The sequence below is a fragment of the Microcebus murinus genome, chromosome 2, assembly GCF_040939455.1.
Source record: "Microcebus murinus isolate Inina chromosome 2, M.murinus_Inina_mat1.0, whole genome shotgun sequence".
Lineage (NCBI taxonomy): Eukaryota > Metazoa > Chordata > Mammalia > Primates > Cheirogaleidae > Microcebus > Microcebus murinus.
In genome coordinates this window covers 73259488-73279245 of record NC_134105.1, presented here as the reverse complement: position 1 = coordinate 73279245, position 19758 = coordinate 73259488, and the positions used below count along the sequence as shown (strand labels likewise).

The 19758-nt window shown below is 32.1% G+C and overlaps 1 protein-coding gene across 1 annotated transcript in view; it reads left to right on the top strand.

Annotated features, from left to right (window-relative positions):
- Positions 1–19758, top strand: part of HFM1 (helicase for meiosis 1) — a 112079-nt gene that overhangs the window by 43105 nt on the left and 49216 nt on the right. The window contains exons 16-25 of the mRNA XM_076010902.1: positions 291–436; positions 1327–1421; positions 2379–2512; positions 6341–6388; positions 8959–9039; positions 13344–13435; positions 15260–15366; positions 15463–15510; positions 17258–17355; positions 17438–17569. Coding sequence (XP_075867017.1) covers positions 291–436; positions 1327–1421; positions 2379–2512; positions 6341–6388; positions 8959–9039; positions 13344–13435; positions 15260–15366; positions 15463–15510; positions 17258–17355; positions 17438–17569 — 981 coding nt within the window. The remainder of the gene's footprint in view (positions 1–290; positions 437–1326; positions 1422–2378; positions 2513–6340; positions 6389–8958; positions 9040–13343; positions 13436–15259; positions 15367–15462; positions 15511–17257; positions 17356–17437; positions 17570–19758) is intronic.

The following is a 19758-nucleotide window of genomic DNA, read 5'->3' as shown; positions in this document are numbered from 1 at the left end:
CTAAAATTGTATAATTACCCATGCATGTACATGCTACTGTAGATTCTTTGGCAGATTTTCAGTTCTTTTTCATGTCATTGAATATAGTGCAATTTGAAAAATAAGAATTTAATAGGTTTTTGGTTTTAAGGTTTATTATTTTAGATTATAATATTCTTCTTCCTTCTTTTCTAAATTTCTTATATATGAATTTTTATGGCATTTATATGAATATGTCTTTTATAAGAAAATGTTTTCCCAAAGCAATAAAGTGATACGACTAGAAATTACTATGCCTTATTCTGATGCAGTTACTACCAGTACTTTAGCTATGGGAGTAAATTTGCCTGCTCACCTAGTAATTATAAAATCTACAATGCATTACGCCGGAGGAATGTTTGAAGAGTACAGTGAAACAGATATTCTACAGATGATTGGTAGAGCTGGTCGACCACAAGTAAGTATCAGTAACTTTACTTTTTGTAACTTATTTTAAAGACGTGGTAAAACCAAAAAATCATTTTTGTGTAGTTTTTAATTAGATTAGCTTTAAAAGTAATGTAACAGAGAAAATCTACCTTAATGGAGGAATAAAACTAAAACAAGACTCACCAACTGAGGCATACTTCCTCCATTCCCACTGTGCTCTCATTGATGAGGGGATGAGTTTATTACGAATGGGTATGCTATTAAAGATCTTTTTGGTTTTGAGGTTTTTTTTAATTTTGTTTTGTTTTTTATTCTGAATGGGGATGCTCTTGTCATTTTAGATGGGGCAGTTTTTCATTGTGTATGACTGCCATCTGCATTACAGAACATGTATTAATAGCATCCCTAGGTCCCAGAACTAAATACCAATAGTGGTCCCTAGGTATTGTTACAATTAAAAGCCAGCCCACATATATTTCAAAATATACTCTTCTGACAAATGCTTGAATGAAGAAGTCATTCTATATATAGGTACTAAAGAAGATTCAAGAAGAATATCTTTTCAAAGAGAATCAAAATGTTATGTTATACAGATTTATAATTTTATAGAATAAATCAGATTGTGTGTAAACTACTCAAATCTTATAATTCTTATTCAGTTACCAAAGTTTGTTTTGATTTTAACATTTGCCAAAATTATGTTACATTGAAACCAAAGAAGTATTTACAGCTATACTTTTGGAAGGTTTTTAAATTAAACTTTCAATTAAAATTCAAATTCAGAAACTTTTTAAAGGCCTTTTGAACTGTCATTTAAGGTCGGGGGACTGTTTAATATAAAATGAAAGTCTTGAGTTACTGAAGAGAACTGGTACCAAGACGTGCTCTCTACTAAATTTCTCTGTTTTTTTTCCCTAGTTTGACACTACAGCAACTGCAGTTATTATGACTCGATTAAGTACAAAAGAGAAGTACATTCAAATGTTAGCTTGTAGTGACACTGTAGAAAGCAGGTAATACAGAAAATACTCCAAAAATATAATAATGCTAATATAGCCTATGTTCTTCTTTTTAACATATTAAAAGGAACTTTGGTTTGGAGATTTTTAAAGGCCATTTTCTTAAAGTTTTCAACAACTTAACTAGAAATTTTGTATCTTTTTAGGAATTTCATAGCTCTTTTTAAGAAGATAATAGTTTTATTCAGTGGGGTATCCTTGTTTATAACAAGACCTAAATTGTAATAAGGCCTTATTATTATTATATTATAACTTATATTAATTATTAAATTATATACATTTATAATTAACTTGTAATAAGAGAAGAACTATCATTTTCACATTTTAAAAATTTATTTAATAATGAAAGAGAAAGGGCCAGGCATGGTGGCTCACACTATAATCCAAGCACTTAGGGAGGCCAAGATGGGAGGATTGCTTGAGGCCAGGAGTTCAAGACCAGCCTGAGCAACAGAGTGAGACCCCATATTTACAAAAAAATAAAAATTAGTGCACTTGTATTTGCAACTACTTGAAAGGCTGAGGGCAGGAGGATCACTTGAGTCTAGGAATTTGAGGTTGCAGTAGCTATGGTGATGATACTGCAGTCCAGCCTGGGCAACAGAGCAAGAACTTATCTAAAAAAAAAAAAAAAAAAAAGAGGCAATCTGGTGCCTTTAATAAAGTATTTGATTTATTTTCTCTTGGAGAACATAGGATATAATTCACCCTCCATTCTTTTCTAAAGCAATAATCTGTCTTCTAGAGACATGGAGTAGAGAGAAATCTCAAGTCTTTTAAAAAATCAAACTTTTTAAGGTTTTCTTTTATATTTTTGGAAATTAAGTTATATTTCATGAGTCATTAAAGTAGCAATGAGCATATTATATATTATTAAAGTTTAAAAAGTCAGAGTTATGGCATTGAAATGCATATTAGTAATGCAGAGTTGTTTTTTTTTTTCCCCATTAGTTTGCACAGACATCTTATTGAGCATTTAAATGCAGAGATAGTTTTGCATACCATCACAGATGTGAATATTGCTTTGGAATGGATACGTTCAACCTTGCTTTATATCAGAGCCTTGAAAAATCCATCTCATTATGGTTTGTTACTTTCACTTGGAAAAGTAGTAATTTTTTCAAGCCAATTAAGACTGTATTTATGCTAATAGGTTTTTAAATAGATTACAGAAACTATTAGATAACAGAAACTAAAGGTAATGACAGTCACAAAAACATTCAGAGGGAAGAGTAGACAAAAATGAGAAATCTTTATCCATTTTACTTCTATTTTTTCAATAAGGTTTGAAATCAGCAGCATTAAAAACAGACCTAGTAGAAAAAAAATTAACTTCAATAAAAATAACAAAAATGCCTAAATCACTTAAAATAAGTGAAAGTTTTAAAAAGTTTTGAATTTTCTCTGTGCTTAGTGTTTAACCACTTATTCTAAATTTGTTACTGTTCATCTTTCAATTTATAAGAAATCAAAGTATATATTACTACCATTGTTGCTGGAATTTTTATCCTGCTTCAAAAGCCAACATACATCTATCTGGTTGTTGCTTCTAGAGAGTTTTTTCATGTGTTATAGGTTATAAAATAAAAATACTTGGGGTTGTTGAATATCAGATTAAAATATGATTCATTGGAATACCATTCATATTCTAAACTTTCAAATCTCCAAGGATAATATAAGCCTTAAGTAAAAGACTATCTATATAAATATCTATATCATTTAAAAAATTATGTTTCTACTAGGTAATATATTTACTTAGTTCAAAAATCTTAAAGTATAAGAATATATAAAGTCTTCCATGCTTATCCCCCATCCTCACAGTTGTTCAGTTCCTATTTCTCCCATTTCCCTCTCTTAGGTCTATAATCATTGGTATGCCTTTTTTTTTTTTTTGTATAATCTTATTTTTTTGCATACAAAAGCAGATAAGAAAATGTAATTTTATATTTCCGCTTTTTAAACACAAATGGTGACATACTTTATTCATTTTCTATTACTTTGTGACAACCTCAAAACTTAGCACCTTGAAACAACCAGCATTTGTTATCTCACACAGCTTATATGGGTCAGGAATCTGGGAACATCTTAGCTAGGTAGTTCTGGGTCAGAGTCTTTCTTGAGATTGCATCAAGATATTACCTAGGGCAGCAGTCATCTGGAGGCTTTCCTGGGACTTCAGGATTCGTTTCTGAGAAGGCTCACTCACAGAGTTATTGGAGGCCTCAGTTTCTTGTTGGCTGTTGGCAAGAGGCCTCTGACTTTCCCCAGGATGAGTGATCTCAGAGACAGATTAAGTTAGAAGCTGTAGTGTCTTTTTATAACCTCGTGTCCAAAGTTACACATTATCACTTCTGCTTTATTCTGTTTTTTAGAAGCAAGTCCTAAGTCCTGGCCACATGAAGGCAAGAAGAATTAGGAGAGGACAGAATATCAAAGAATTTGGGGGCATATTTTTTAAACCACGATTATTTTACTGTTCTGTACATTCTTTTTTTCCTAATATATCTTGGAAGCTTTTTAAACAGCTAAATAATATTCTATTTTACCCATGTATCATTTAAATTATTATTTAAATCATCAATAATATTTAAATATATTATTTCAATCACCCCCAAATGATAGCCATTTATACTTTTTATAATTGTTTGCTTTTACAAACAATGCAACAGAAAACCTATGCATTGTTCACATGTGTGAATTTATCTGTATGATAAATCCCTAGAAATGGAATTATTTCATTAAAGGATATATGCATTTATAAATTTGATACCTATTGCTAAATTGCTACCTAAGTGGCTTATATAGCCACCAGCAGTGTTCAAGAGTGCCATATTCTTTCTGTTTCTTCAGCCTCACCTTCAGGGTATATGCTTGTGCATTTTTAACAATATTATGTGTGAATAATGATATGTTTTTATGTTTTAATTTGCATTTCTTCTCAAGGTTACTTTAGTTTTTGTAGTTATTTTTTTTGTATTGAAGAATCACTGACATACAATAAATTGCACAAATCTTAGGTATAAAGGTGAATGAAGTTTTACATATGTGTGTATACACACTCACAGACACACATGTAACCACAGCCAAATCAAGATGTAGAACATCTTCCAGAAGTTCCCTCATGCACCTTCTTTGTCAATATCCACCTCCAGAAGTAAATGCTATTCTGACTTCTGTTACCATAGATTAGCTAATCTATTTTTGAATATAAATAGAATTACACAGTATTTACTCTTTTCTGTCTGATTTATATTTTTTATTTATTTTTATTTTTTTAGACAAAGTCTCACTCTGTCGCCCAGGCTAGGAGTGCCATGGCGTCAGCCTAGCTCACAGCAACCTCCAACTCCTGGGCTCAAGCAGTCCTTCTGACTCAGCCTCCCGAGTAGCTGGGACTACAGGCATGTGTCACCATGCCCGGCTAATTTTTTCTATATATTTTTTTGTTGGTCAATTAATTTCTTTCTATTTTTTAGTAGAGACGGGGTCTCGCTCTTGCTCAGGCTGGTTTCAAACTCCTTACCTTGAGAGATCCTCCTGCCTCAGCCTCTCAGAGTGCTAGGATTACAGGCGGGAGCCACCACGCCTGGCCTGATTTTTTTTTTCTTTATATTATTTTTTCTTTTTTGTGTCTTTTTTTTTCTTTAAAGTGTTGGAGAAGGCATGATTTTTTTTTTTTTAGTTCAACATAATGTCTGTGAGATTCATCCATATTATTGGGTGCATTAGTAGTAGTTTGTTATTGTACAATATCCAATTATATGCAATATTCAGTTATATGAATATACTGTAAGTTAATCATCCATCCTCTTGTGGGTCATTTCCAGTTTTTGACTGTGATGAATAAAACTACTGTGAACATTCTTCTACACATCTTTTGATGTATGTGGGTGTTCCTTTTTCTTGAATATATAGGTAGGAGTAAAATTGCTAGTTCATAGGGTAGGCCTATGGCCTATGTTTAGCTGTAGTGGATACCTCAAAATACAGTTGAACTGATTTATACTTTCAACAGCAATGCATGAGAGTTCTAGAGAGTCCTACATGAGTTTGCCATGAGTTAATTTTGTCGGTTTTTTAAATTCCAGTTATTCTTGTGTGTGAGTAGTAGTTTCTTTGTGATTTCTTTTTGCATTTCTTTGATGAATACTAGCACTAAGGATCTTTTCATATGTTTATTATCCATTTGTATATCTTGTTTTGTGAAGTGCCCCATTGCTTCTCATCCATTTTTAAATTAGGTTGTTTATATTTTTATTATTAATATATAAGAATTTTTTATATATCCTGATGAGTCTTTTGTTGCATATATGTATTGAGATCTCTTCTCCCAGTCTGTGGCTTGACTATTCATTTTCTTAAGGAATCTTTTGATGAAAGGAAATTCTTAATTTTAGATAATGCCTCTGTGAACATTGTTATATATGTCCTCTGATATACATGTACATGTATACCTTTGAGTATGTTCTAGGAGTGAAATTATTGTGTTATAAAGTATGTATAGTTTCAACTTTGGTAAATAGCACAAAATGGTTTTATTACTAAACATGTTTTCATAGTAACATCCATTTTATAATGAAAGTCCATGAGAAAATATTAATCACTTGACAGATATTTGCTATGTGTAAAACATTTGGAATTTACTCCACACTATTCATGTTAAATAGAGAATTCCTAGTTACTCTTATACAATAAAATGGGCAAAAGATACCCAAATGATATTGAAAGGCTTTTAAAACAGTGGTTGTTTTCTGTAGTTAAGCCTTGTTTGATCTCTATACACTGGGTTTTTTTTCCTATATACAATTTAATTAAACTACTCTTCTCTAGTAAACTGGGGTATAAACTGAGCCTATAAAGATAAATTAAGCCCATTCTATTTTATTTTTTATGAATTTTCATGACTTATACAGGTTTTGCATCTGGATTGAACAAAGATGGAATTGAAGCAAAATTACAAGGTTAGATGTATTTCCTTCAAAAAATTATATTCTACAAATTTTAATGATAAAAATTAGTTGTGAAAGTAAGAATACTCTTGTAAATTATTTTTTAAATGAAATGTGCAGAAAAAATATGTGAATTTTTTCATGCTTAAATAAATCTTGGCACATGTACTTTTTTTCTGAATTAATCTGTTTGTTAATTGTATCAGAATATCTTTCTTTGTATAATATATTAACTTGGTTTATTTGTTTTTTTATTTTTAAAATCACCTTGGTCTTTAAAAATGTTGCCTATAGATACATACTCTTTGTATTTTCTTTTCTAGTTTAATTGAGAATATAAGCTTGGCTTGATTATGGGCTTCTTATCCCAATCTGTGGCAATAATATATTCCTGTCAAACCCCAGCTTTATTATTTAGTTAATCACTTAGTATTAGGATTAGAAATTTCTACCTCTTTATTGTGTTGAGACTCTTTCTCCAGTAAAAGAAAAAATGTTAGATCCACTAAAAATATTTAGCCAATTTTGATTTATTCTCTGCTTGGATATACCTGTATGGCGAATAAAAATGCAGAGATAAGGATGAAGCAGTAAAATAGCCTTGATAAAGAATAAATATGTTGCTGAAACATGGTGATAGCCTTGATAAAGAATAAATATGTTGCTGAAACATGGTGATAAGCAATAACATATATTCATAATGTTGCTGTTGAGATACAGATCTATAAAATAGTTGTATATCTTTTATTTATCGACCAATTTTATAATGGAATTAAAAAAATTAAAGCATATATTTTGGTAATAATTATCAAATATACTCAAAAAGTTAGTCCAAGAGATATCTAAACTTGGTTATACTTTCTTGCTCAATATCCTCTAATAGCTCCTCCATCACTCTTAGAATAAAATGCAGACTTTCACCAGAGCCTACGAAGTCCAACTTGATATTTTCCTGCCTATTTCTCTGACTTCATCTCTTGTCATTTTTATTCTACTCTAACCAAATTGGCTGTCTTTTTGTTCCTTAAACATGCCAAGCTTGTTTCCACATCAGGTTTTTTTTTTTTTTTTGAAACAGAGTCCACATCAGTTTCTTTGCACTCTCTGTTCTTTATTTTTGGAACACTTCTCACATGATATGCACCTTCATTTCATACAGGTCTCTGTTCAAATATTGACTTTTTAGAGAGATCTTCCTATACTATCATATATAAATCCACCTTTACTGAGAGGAAGACAAATTATTTCCATGATGTTTTATTGTTTTTCTTGTTCTTGGAAAAGGCGATATGTTTATTTTGAAAATTAGGGTGACTATATCCTTATTCTAGATCAGAAATTATATAGTATATACAGAAATCCATACAAGCTTTAGTTAAAAACTTAAAAAACTCTACTCCATCATTTTCTAGGTATTTCCTCAGCTTTATTTTTCTTCATATACCTTTCAATACCTGAACTTTATTATTTATTATTTCTTTGTATATTGATTGCTTTCTTCAGTAAAATATAAATTCTATAGAAGAGAAACCTTGTCTTGTTCACTGCTGTAAACCTAGAGCTTAGAATAGTGCTCAGCATGTAGTATAGTAAGCATTCTTCATTGACTAATTAACTGACTGAATAGTGGAAAATGAACTGACTTAATAGTGAGTAATAAGAAAATTATTAATAGAAAAGACTTCAAAAGCTTTACTTAACCAAACACTTAAAACTATCAAGCTCCCTAAATAATATTGCTTAAACTGAAGTATTTCCCAAAGAACCTTGCTTTCTAATGACTTTTTTGTGAGCCACTACCCTGTTTAGGATTGAACAGGTTGTGATAATCCCATTATCTGCTCTGAACTACCTTTTATCTACTGGGCTATAGCATGTGGCAGAGAGAGAACTACTAAGCAGCAAATTACTATAATTGTTCTGATCTTGGTCAGTTAGTAAGTGTGAGCTAGTGTTGCTTCCAATTTGGAGGTTTCTTATTCAGGTAGCATATTCAGAGAAATGAAAGTAAATACTAAACGCGTCAGCTAAAACAGTTTTAAATTGCTGCCTCAAGAAGGTGGCAAACAGGGAGGAAGGAAAAGACAGGTGGTTTTTGAAATAATCTTTGTAGAACTTTAACTCTTTATACTTCATGCATATATATCTTTGATAGAAGTTTAAAGAAAAAAGAAAAGAAAAAGAAAACCACTGCCATAATGGAGGACAGACCTGCAGCAAGTTACTTAGTTTCCTAACTTACATATGAAAATAATGTTAATGCCTACCTTATTATATTATTTTGAAGATTAAATGAGGTAATACATGTATATCACTTAAAATGTTCCAAGTTGTAAATGTTATTTTATCACTTATTAAATGTTATTTTTATTATTTGCATTATTGTTACTATTAAAAAACGTTTTTAGCATATTAGTTGGCTCTTTTTTAAATGAGGTTTTTCTTACTACTTACCTAGGGATTGTGGTTCTTTCCAGAACAATTACACATTAACACAACTTTAGCATGTTTAATAATAAATTTTATTTTGCCCTGCTTTCCTATTCTACTAAAACTAAAATGTATTTTCTATAATTGAACAGAATTATGTTTGAAGAATCTGAATGATTTATCATCCCTGGACTTAATAAAGATGGATGAAGGTGTTAATTTCAAACCAACTGGTAATTTCCTATAATTGTTAGCAAATTTAACAATTGCTTACTTAAGACTAAAATTAATGATTTGTTCTACTAAAATTTAGATTATGGTAAAACTAAATTGCTTGAGCCCAGGAATTTGAGGTTGCTGTGAGCTAAACACTCTAGCCAGGGCAACAGAGTGAGACTCTCTCTCTCAAAAAAAAAAAAAAAAAGTTAGGAATTATAGAAAAGTTTTTTAAAAATTCAGAATCTCTCAACATTTAACATTTGTCATTTACCCTTCCATTTTTTAATATGTTTTTACATATTTGCAACCATACTATAGAAATGTATGATTTTGTATCATGTTTTTATTTGTATTTAATATAAGGTTAACTTTTTAAAACAATTTACTGCCTGGACTCTCAGCCCTAGATTAATAACATTTTTTCAGGCCGGGCGCTGTGGCTCACGCCTGTAATCCTAGCTCTTGGGAGGCCGAGGCGGGCGGATTGCTCAAGGTCAGGAGTTCAAAACCAGCCTGAGCAAGAGCGAGACCCCGTCTCTACTATAAATAGAAAGAAATTAATTGGCCAACTGATATATATTTAAAAAATTAGCCGGGCATGGTGGCGCATGCCTGTAGTCCCAGCTACTCGGGAGGCTGAGGCAGAAGGATCACTCAAGCCCAGGAGTTTGAGGTTGCTGTGAGCTAGGCTGACGCCACGGCACTCACTCTAGCCTGGACAACAAAGTGAGACTCTGTCTCAAAAAAAAAAATAAATAAAAAAAATAACATTTTTTCCCCTTCTTCCCTGGTCTTTATTGTGATAGGCCTAATTTTCTTTGTGAGAATTATCTTCTGTGAATTCTAGGGTGAATAAAGGGGGCAAAAGAATCACTTACTGTAACTTCTTTATCTATTCTTAGATACTTTCACTCTTATCAAGAATCCTATTCCCACTATCATTTCTTATCTGTGGTACTTTTTGAGTCCACTGATACTATTCCTTCTGTCATTAAACATACCTAAGAAATGATCTATAATAACATGTTTTCTTCTTAGTCATCAGTGAATACTACCTGATTAATTTTTTCTTTTTTATACTCTATTCTTTTGGTTCTCATTTTGCTTCTTTAATCAATCTTTCTTTGCTGACCTTTTTTCCTTACTATGGGCTTCTTAAAGTTTCAGGCCTTGAATCTTTATTCTGAGTTTGTGCTCATTTCTTTGAAAATATAAATTACCTTCATTGCTATATCTATGGGCATTATGTAAATGAATTCAAAACTGTAGTTTTGATCATGGTCTCTCACCTTTGCTACAAAATTTGATCCTCAGTTTTCTATTGGAAATCTTCACTAACATACATATATGACATGAAACTTGACACTCAGAAGCATTTAAGAGTTAGTTTGACCTGGAATACTATAAAGTAGAATGAACATAGAATTTGAGTTCCATATACCTGGATTTTAGTCCCAGTTCTACTACTTGTTGACTATGACCTTATGCTAATTGAGTCTTAAGTTATTCATCTAGAAACAGAAATATATCATTTATACATGTCCTACTTACCTTTTTGGGTTGTCGTGATGATCAAATGGGATAATGAATATAAAAACATTTTACTGTTACAGGAGTTGTTACTCTCTTTTGTCTGAGGCTAGGGAAATATATCTTTATTTGTCTATTATTCTCATTAACACTTTTGCCAAGCTTAAGATCACTATAAAATAATTGATACCTTTGGTTTCTTTTTGATTCATTAGTCATTCCATATCCACGCAGTCATCAAACACCAAAAGAACAATCCAGTATTGGAGCTGAAAATATTCCTTATCACATACTTTATTAAATAAAGTGTGTTGGGTTGACTACTTGCTGTCAAAATCAACTGAGGTGCTGTTATGTTAAAAATGCAATTAATTAACCCCACCCAAACTTATAAACCTCAATTTTTAGGAGTAAAACCTAGGTATTTTAATTTTATCTTTTTGGGTTTAAGACATCTTTCAGATAAATATTTGGTTAGTTCTTTGATGCTTTATAGAAGATACTTATATTTCACTTAGCTATTTTAGTTGCCTTCAGCAGGAGGATTGGTTCATAATTTCTTAGCCTATCAATAATGTAGATACAAGTTCTTCCACAGTATTTCTAATTAATTCTTTTTATGACTTCTTGTTCCTTCATATTACTAATATTTTCTTTTGTCTCTTTTAGTTTTATATATGAGTTCTTACTCTGTATGTTCCAGTAATTCTGCTTTGTATAGTTTTTGCTTTTTAGATCATGGTTGTAATACTCAAGTATCTAGGTATTTTCATCTGTAAGTTTATATTCAAATCAAGGTTCTTATCTATTTTTTCTGGTAGTGTATACTGACAAAAGGGCTCAAAAGGCCAAGTTCTAGTGTGAATTTAAGAAAGATTAACCTTCTGAAAATAGGTGATACCTGCAAGAGGCCATGAAAGCCATTAAACTGGGATGTAGATCTTACCTCTTGGAAGAAAAGGGAGAAAAGGGAGGAAGGAAAGAAAGAAGGAAAGTTTTAGCCTTCAATGCAGTCCTAAGAACATTTGGCAAAGCTGATAGGGCATCTTCAAGCCGAATTCACTCATAGTGGAGTTCCTTGTCTCATAGGTCTACCTTAGTATCCTTGCCATGCTCAGTCCTTGGTTGGGAGCATCTCAGGAAAGTGTGGTCTATGTATATGATGATGGATTCAGAGCACAGCAGCTGGGGCCAATAGTCATTGACACTTCTTGAATCAGGAGGTCTGAAAGGTGCATTCTTATGGCCTGCATGCTCTCCCCCTACTATATTTTATGTACTTTACTTTGAAATACACTACTAATAAGCCCACAAGTATCAAATCTTTTCTTAAAACCTTTCAGTTTCCCTAGCAGGCACATATATTAATTTATAAACATCTAGGGTAAGAGGACCATCTTTAAATATACACTAATAGTTAATGTGCTAGTTCCCTTGGTAACCATATTCTTGATATCTCACATATTTCTTTCAGCGACTCCCTTTTATGAACTATTTCATTATCCACATTTCGGCTGAACATATTCACATGGCTGCTGATTTAGAAAGTGGCTTTAAAGTGGCCTGGCTACTTGTCTGTCCCTGATTGTTCTGTCTACTGTGCCACGCCCTTCATGCCTACAACTTTTCTGGAATGCCAAAAACCTTTTTTTCTTCAGTGAAACATGTAGCACATAGATAAATGTTAGCCCTTTCCCTGAGAAGTAGCATGCCACTTTACTCTTGCCATATGTTTTCTGTGTGTTCACAAGGCTTGAAAATTTTGGAATGTTTTTAGACAATTTATAATTGAATTCACTAACCTCTTAAATGAATTCCATTGCATGAATTACTTACCCTCAGTCTACCACTCCCCCTACCTTCAACCAACTTGCTGTTCTATTTCCAAAGCAACTTATTTTCAAACTCTAGTTTAATTGAAATGTTGCTCAAGAGTTGTAAGTGGTTCTCTGTTATGATCAAATGCAGAATCTAAACTCCTTTAATATCATTTCAAGGCTCTTTCAGGGCCTCTCTAGTCTATCATTCATAATGTTTTAATAATAAAAATAGGCAACATTTAACTGTTAGGCACTGTATATCTATAGTGTACTATATATCTTTTTTAAATCGCATTTGATCTTCACAAAAAACTTCTGAAGTAGTACTTTTTTTTTTTTTATTTTTTTTTTTTTTTATTTTTATTTTTTAGCCATTGTATCTACACACATTTGCTGAATGAAGTAGTACTTTTATTATCCCCACATTACATTAAGAAACTGATAAAGTAACTTGCACATGATCACCTACTTACCTAATAAGTCGAGGAGCAAGTATTTTGACCAAGACAATTTGACCTGAACTTATAATCACTATCAAGTCATATGTTTTTCAAGCCATATCCCTCATTATAGTTTTCTCATGATAGTCTTTTTAACTTTACTCTTTTGATAAATAGGATTTTTCCCAAGATCATAATAACTTTATTTCTCCTCTGCTAAGGCATATTAGTTACTTTTAAAACCCTTCTCATGAATCATTGCCTGTACTGGGCCATCCCATACCGACTATTCTTAGTTTTAATTTCCTCTGTACTTAAGTTTGTATGTAAATATTTTCATTAACTGAATTTTCTCCTCTAGCTATATCACATGTAATTATCTTCCTAGCCAACTTATAAGTTCCAGAGATTGCATCTTTTATATTTTTTGGTATATCTTTTGTGCCTGGTATTTATTACAGGCACAGAGTAGATGTTCAGGTTTCAGCTGATGGGGAAAATGTTTTATTTTTCCATCTTTTCTTACAGAGGCAGGAAGATTGATGGCTTGGTATTATATTACATTTGAGACTGTGAAGAAATTTTATAAACTCAATGGAAAAGAAACTTTATCAGATCTGGTAAATTAATTTTCAGTAGAAAATAAATAATAATAATATAGTATAAAATAATGTTGGAGAAAGAACTAATTTGTGTATTATATAATTTAAGAATGAATGAGCAGAAAGCAAAGCATTTCTAAGAATGTTTATATTTCTCCCAGTATATCTTTGATCATGAGAAAATATTGGAAAATATTCCTCCTTAGAATATATTATGTAATATTTTCAGTTGTCATCTCTTACCAGATCTAAGAAAATGTATATATATATCCAAAGTAGGTATGGCAGCCACTTTACAATTTACATGATAATGCTAATTACCTTGGTAATGGCTACCAAATGTAATATGTAAGAAAGATTCCAAGACGATGTGGCATGATATATTAGGAAAGTTTGCCATGAGTGAAGGACAGTGAGTTGGAGCATGTGTGTCATGTACTTATAACTCCTCCTTAAATCTTTTGATCAGAATAGCAATTACAGTGGAAATAGAATAGTACTGCTGATGGCCCAGAAAAAAAGAACTGATTGTGGAGAAAATGGGAATAATATTTAATAAGAGGTTATGCTAAAATAACAACAGTGGGGGCAATTTTGCACCTGCAGCAGTGAACAGAACAATAGGCATATTGTTGGTACCTGGTAACTGTATTGATCCTTTCTCCCTTTACTGGGGAAGTGAATATAAAACAAAATAATTATAAAAGAAATTACTTATTTTCAAATTTAAACTATTCATTTTTATTTAAAATATCTAAGTTGATTACTTTGATAAGATTGTTATATTAAAAATTACACAACAGAATTGCAGTTCTTAAGGAGCCATATGAACAAAAAATTGCTGAAGAGTAGACAGTTTGTATGTTCATGTAAATATTATTCTTAACTAAGAATAAATCAAGAATAGAAAATAAGGCCGGGCGCGGTGGCTCACGCCTGTAATCCTAGCTCTCTGGGAGGCCGAGGCGGGCGGATTGCTCGAGGTCAGGAGTTCGAAACCAGCCTGAGCAAGAGCGAGACCCCGTCTCTACTATAAAATAGAAAGAAATTAATTGGCCAACTAATATATATACAAAAAATTAGCCGGGCATGGTGGCGCATGCCTGTAGTCCCAGCTACTCGGGAGGCTGAGGCAGGAGGATCGCTTGAGCCAGGAGTTTGAGGTTGCTGTGAGCTAGGCTGACGCCATGGCACTCACTCTAGCCTGGGCAACAAAGCGAGACTCTGTCTCAAAAAAAAAAAAAAAAAGAATAGAAAATAGCCTTATTAACATTAACTCATCTTTTCTTGAGTTCAGCAAGTGTGTAATTAAAGCAAGTGTTAGCTCCATTTTATACATGTGGGAAATCAAAGCACAGAGAGTGCTTTGCCTAGTCATCTGGCAGAACTAGGCTTTAGAATCCAAATTTCAAAATAGCTAAAGCATTCTTTTTATTACTAAATTAACCTTAATTAGAGTAATGATTTGCAAACAGTAGAGGAATGAATAATGTTAGAATTAGTAGTAAGAAAAGCAATGTTTATTGAGTACTTATTACTATGTGGTAGACACTGAGCTAAATATTTTAAATTCTGTCTTGTTAATATTTATAGTCTTACTGGTATAGTTCTAGTGTCTAACACAATGCCTGGCATGTAACAGGTCCTTATAAGCATTTGTTAGTGAATGAGTGAATCCCTAGAGAAGCAAAATGTATAAAGTAGGTTTTTAACTCTTATATTAATTGATAAAACTGTGATAGCTCAAGGAAGCATGAAAAACAAATAAATTTGGAAAAAGAGGATGAGAAGAAATAAATAAAAATGAACTTCCTTAAATGGACAAATGCTGAAATTTTATAGGTCACAATGATAGCTGGCTGCAAGGAATTTCTAGACATACAGTTAAGGATAAATGAAAAGAAAACACTGAATACTTTGAACAAAGATCCAAATCGAATAACTATCAGGTACAGAAGTTACATATGTTTTAAATAACTTTTAAGAGGTTTTATTTAGTTAAAATAAATAATAATAAAAGTTTTGCTGTGTGTTTTTATTTATAGATTTCCAATGGAAGGAAGGATTAAAACAAGAGAAATGAAAGTAAATTGGTAAAGATAATTTTTTCATGTCTTAAAATACTGACTACTGGTTTACTAGTTCATGATTCATATTTATAAAGTATTTATTTTTTTGGTTTTAAAGTGTATCTTAAATTTAGCATAGTCAATAAGAGAGAGAGTTTGTGTGTAGGTGGGGGGTGGGAGGTCTTCTCTTAATCCAAAATTTATAGTCTTTGGGTAGGTGATAAGGGCCAATAGTTACGACTTTCATGACTCTCTCATATCCCTGTTAGTTTGCTGAATTTCAGATTTTTTCATCTTCACATAGATGTTAATCCTCTTAATTTTAGAATTTCATATTTCAAGTTTCTGTCCTTTTAATTGAAGCCTTTAAAATTTTTTTCATAGCTTTAATTCCTAGGTCTTCCCTCTTCAGCACCTGCTATGTTTTCTTTAACTAGTATTTTTTCAGTGAATTCATAACATGTGATATGGAGCTGCCATACCAAGCCCTGGATTACCTAACTCTGGATTTTTTCAACATGAGAGAATAAACCATTTATATTTAAACCAATATGGTCTTGATATGGTTGGACCTAATTCTATCTGAGTCTATACCTTATCTTCTTTAATCCTTACATAACCTTTGTTGCTGTTAAATATAAATAAATATTCTCTTAAAAGTCTTATTTTTGCTCTAGCAATTTTATACATACCCCACATTCATTATCCCTAGATAGCTTCACAGGGAGTTTTATTTATCCAACATTTAAAAGAACCCCATTTTTCCATCAGTTCTTTCTTTGTTAATATAAACCATGTAACTTTATAACCATTTCTTAAAAGATGATTTAACATGATTTTCAGAAGCATGTACTATAGCTAAAAGAAGCAAGCAGTCCCAAGTTTCAGCTATACACACCTAATTCTGAGAAGTGAATTGATTGCTTCCATTTTCACATCTCCTCTGCTAAAACTAAGCTATGAAATATAATTATTCTACCCTTTCTCTTTGTACACCTGTTTTGGTCTTATCAAGGAATCCCCAAGAACACAATAAAAGTCTAATTTGTCTAATAATTTTAGTTAGAATCATGGGTGATTTGCAGATCAGTATCTGATTAGGTAAATAAAGAGAAGAAACAGGTAGCAAAGAACCTGGGATATAGTAGGCACAATAGACACTAGTATCTTTTCTCTTCTTTTAGTATCATCACCTAAAATTTAGTAGCCAAGCAATGCTGGTTTCAAATAACCAAGTGATATGCTACAGACCATATGTTGACCAGAATCCTTACCATCTAACACTATAACTGGCACTCAATAAGCACTTAATAAATATTTATTGATTAAACAAACTGTATTGTTTTTCTATAATACCTTTAAAAGAAATCATAGAGCCAAAAGACAGAATTGTATTGGAGGAAAATATGACAACAATTTTAGATGTGTTGAGATTAAATTAACAGTCTAAGTGAAAGTATTTTATAAGCATTTGGAATTTATCAGTCTAGAGATTATAAGGAAAGTCTTGAGAAGAAATGCTATTTTTGAGAGAGATTGAGTGAATAAAGAAGAGTAAAAAAGCGAGCACTAAACTTTTAGGTTTGCAAAAAAAAGAATGAAGTTTTATTGTTGACTTGCAACAATAATTATGCAAGATTCAGAATCATGTAGTGTCACAGAAATCAAGGCAGAGAAAAATTTTAAGAAGGAATACTTCAGTCGATAATGTCAAATACTATGAGATAGTTAACTTTTAAAAGGAAATAATGAAATTTCTTCTTTGCCTTAGTCTTATTCAGGCTCAATTAGGATGCATTCCCATACAAGATTTTGCTTTGACACAAGATACCTCGAAGATTTTCCGAAGTGGCTCACGAATTACAAGATGTATGTTATAGGATTAGTGGATTTTCAATATTTTCCAGTAAGCTAGTATACTAGATCTAATATTGGGAACTTTTTTTTTTAGGGTTGTCAGATTTTGTGGCTGCTCAAGAAAAGAAGTTTACTGTGCTATTGAATAGTTTGATTTTAGCTAAATGTTTTAGGTGTAAACTTTGGGAAAACTCTCTGCATGTATCCAAACAGCTGGAAAAAATTGGTAGGTACTGAATACAGGCAAGCAGTTTGGCAATGTCTGCAATTTATTTTGTATTTTACTGTTAGGAAAATTACTCTATGATGATTATAGACCTTTAAGGAAAATGTGTTAGTAGGCCTAAATAAGGTACTATATTTTACTTTCAAAAATCTTATTTTCATTTGTTCCTGCTTAAAAGATTCCATTTGAAATTAACTGAATGGCATATGAAAGACCTAATAAAAATTCATATTCTCATTTTAAAATTTGTTTTCATGCCAAGAGTGAAATTTTGTTTTAGTAGCTAGGTGACTATGTGATGCTCCGTGTTCTACTTTTATGACTAATATTTTATTTTGATCTCAGTGACAAGGTACATAGCTAGCAGTCCCAGCCATTCCTAATTCACTACAGAAAATTATGTCACTGATTTATATCTTAACTTTTTTTGTTTCCAGTAACAGTAGGACATTAATCCTGATCTTCACAGAGATTCTGTAGACAGATATTGTGCCTGATTATTTTGTTGTAGAGACCTTGTGTAGGGTGTGTGCTGAAAAACTTGAGGGAGTGCCATTTATAATGACTTACATCTGACTCAAGGACTGTGGATTTTCCAGTTTGGCACCTTTGACTTTGTGACCCTACTTCTTCTTAGATAGCTAGAATTCTAAAAAGAGAGTTGTTATCCCATGGCTGACAGCCTTGTTACTTTTACAATTTTGTATGCATCTTGGGGATGTTAAAAAATTCTGTAATTAGGGGTTATCTTGTTATTTATTTGAACAAAGATTGCCAACCGTTTTGTAAGGAAGTCCTACTTTTTATTTCCATGAAATTTGAAATCAGTGGAATAGCAGAGGGCTGGATTAGTAATTCTTGGGAGCTGAGGTGAAGGTAGGGATTGGCTGCTGAAAATAAGGTTAAAATAGGGGAGAAATTCCTGATGGAAAGGCTTATCTTCCTAGAGAGTCCTGGCAAACCAAATGCCACATGTATCCCACACATAAAGATGATAGTTCTAAATTGGGAAGGAGTTTCCATATAACATTTAAAAAACAGCAACTTACAGAAAATTTTGAAATTTGGTTAAATTATTACTAATAAGTTTTGTTATACTTGAAAAAGTCAATCTTTCTGACTTTCTAGAATATTGTCAGTCTGGGCATCCTTTGCATTCTATCCCTTACACATGTTGAACACTAACCTATTCCTCACTCTTAGTACAGCAGAACAGAAAGAAGCAAAAATTGCCCAGAAAAAAAAGTCATATAATAGAAAAGTGAGAGAATCCAAACAGAAAGCAAATCTGAGTTCTTATTGAGTGTCGTGAAAAAAATAATGAAATACAAACTGATTTCTAGTAGTGACTATAAACGAAAAAGTTAAAAGTTTTGAGGGAAAGTGGAAATGAACATTAAGGAATTACGAATACTAGAAGCTATGACTTAGGAATGAGTAAGAGAAATTGCGAGAACAGTTAAAAATATGAGTAAGGAAATAGGGTGTCATACATTTATCAGTAATGTATGTGCCTTAGACAAGGTGGTAAGAATTTTATACTTCTGACAGTATCTTTTATTTTGAAATTTGGATAAATTCATTCATAAGCATGTAAGAATTTTAAATTCCAGCTTCTGAAAGCATAAGGAAACAGAAAAGTTCCAAAGATGAAAATTAACTTGCTGTATTTAAGGAACAAAATAAAAGCCAGTGTGGCTGGAGAGTAGTCAGCAAGAGGAGAGTGCTAAGGAAATTAGATGAGGGAGGTAGGCTGTGGTCAAGTCATATAGGTAAGGAAATTTGGCCACAGTAAGGAAATTGCCACTTCATCTTAAATGCAATGGAAAAGCATAGGATGTGTTAGGCAGAAGAGTTTTGGGTACAGATTTTGGTACAGAAACACAGAGAGAACTATATTTCTAAGACAGAAATGTTCAAAGAGCCACAGCTTCATGAAGCAATATTCCTTTGCTTCGTGCAAGCATGATTTTTGAATCATGTTGCCTTTCTTTCAAACATGAGTATAAAAGCACATGGCTCTCGGTGCTTGCCTTATGGATGACGTGTAGTAAAACTAAGGGTTATGTCAGTATGTAGATAGTGAGTTCCTCTTTCTTTTATAAGGCAAATGGATATTTCATTTCAGCTTGAAAAAATAAATATGAATAATTGGATAATGTCACAACCCAAGCAATCCAACTGAAAAC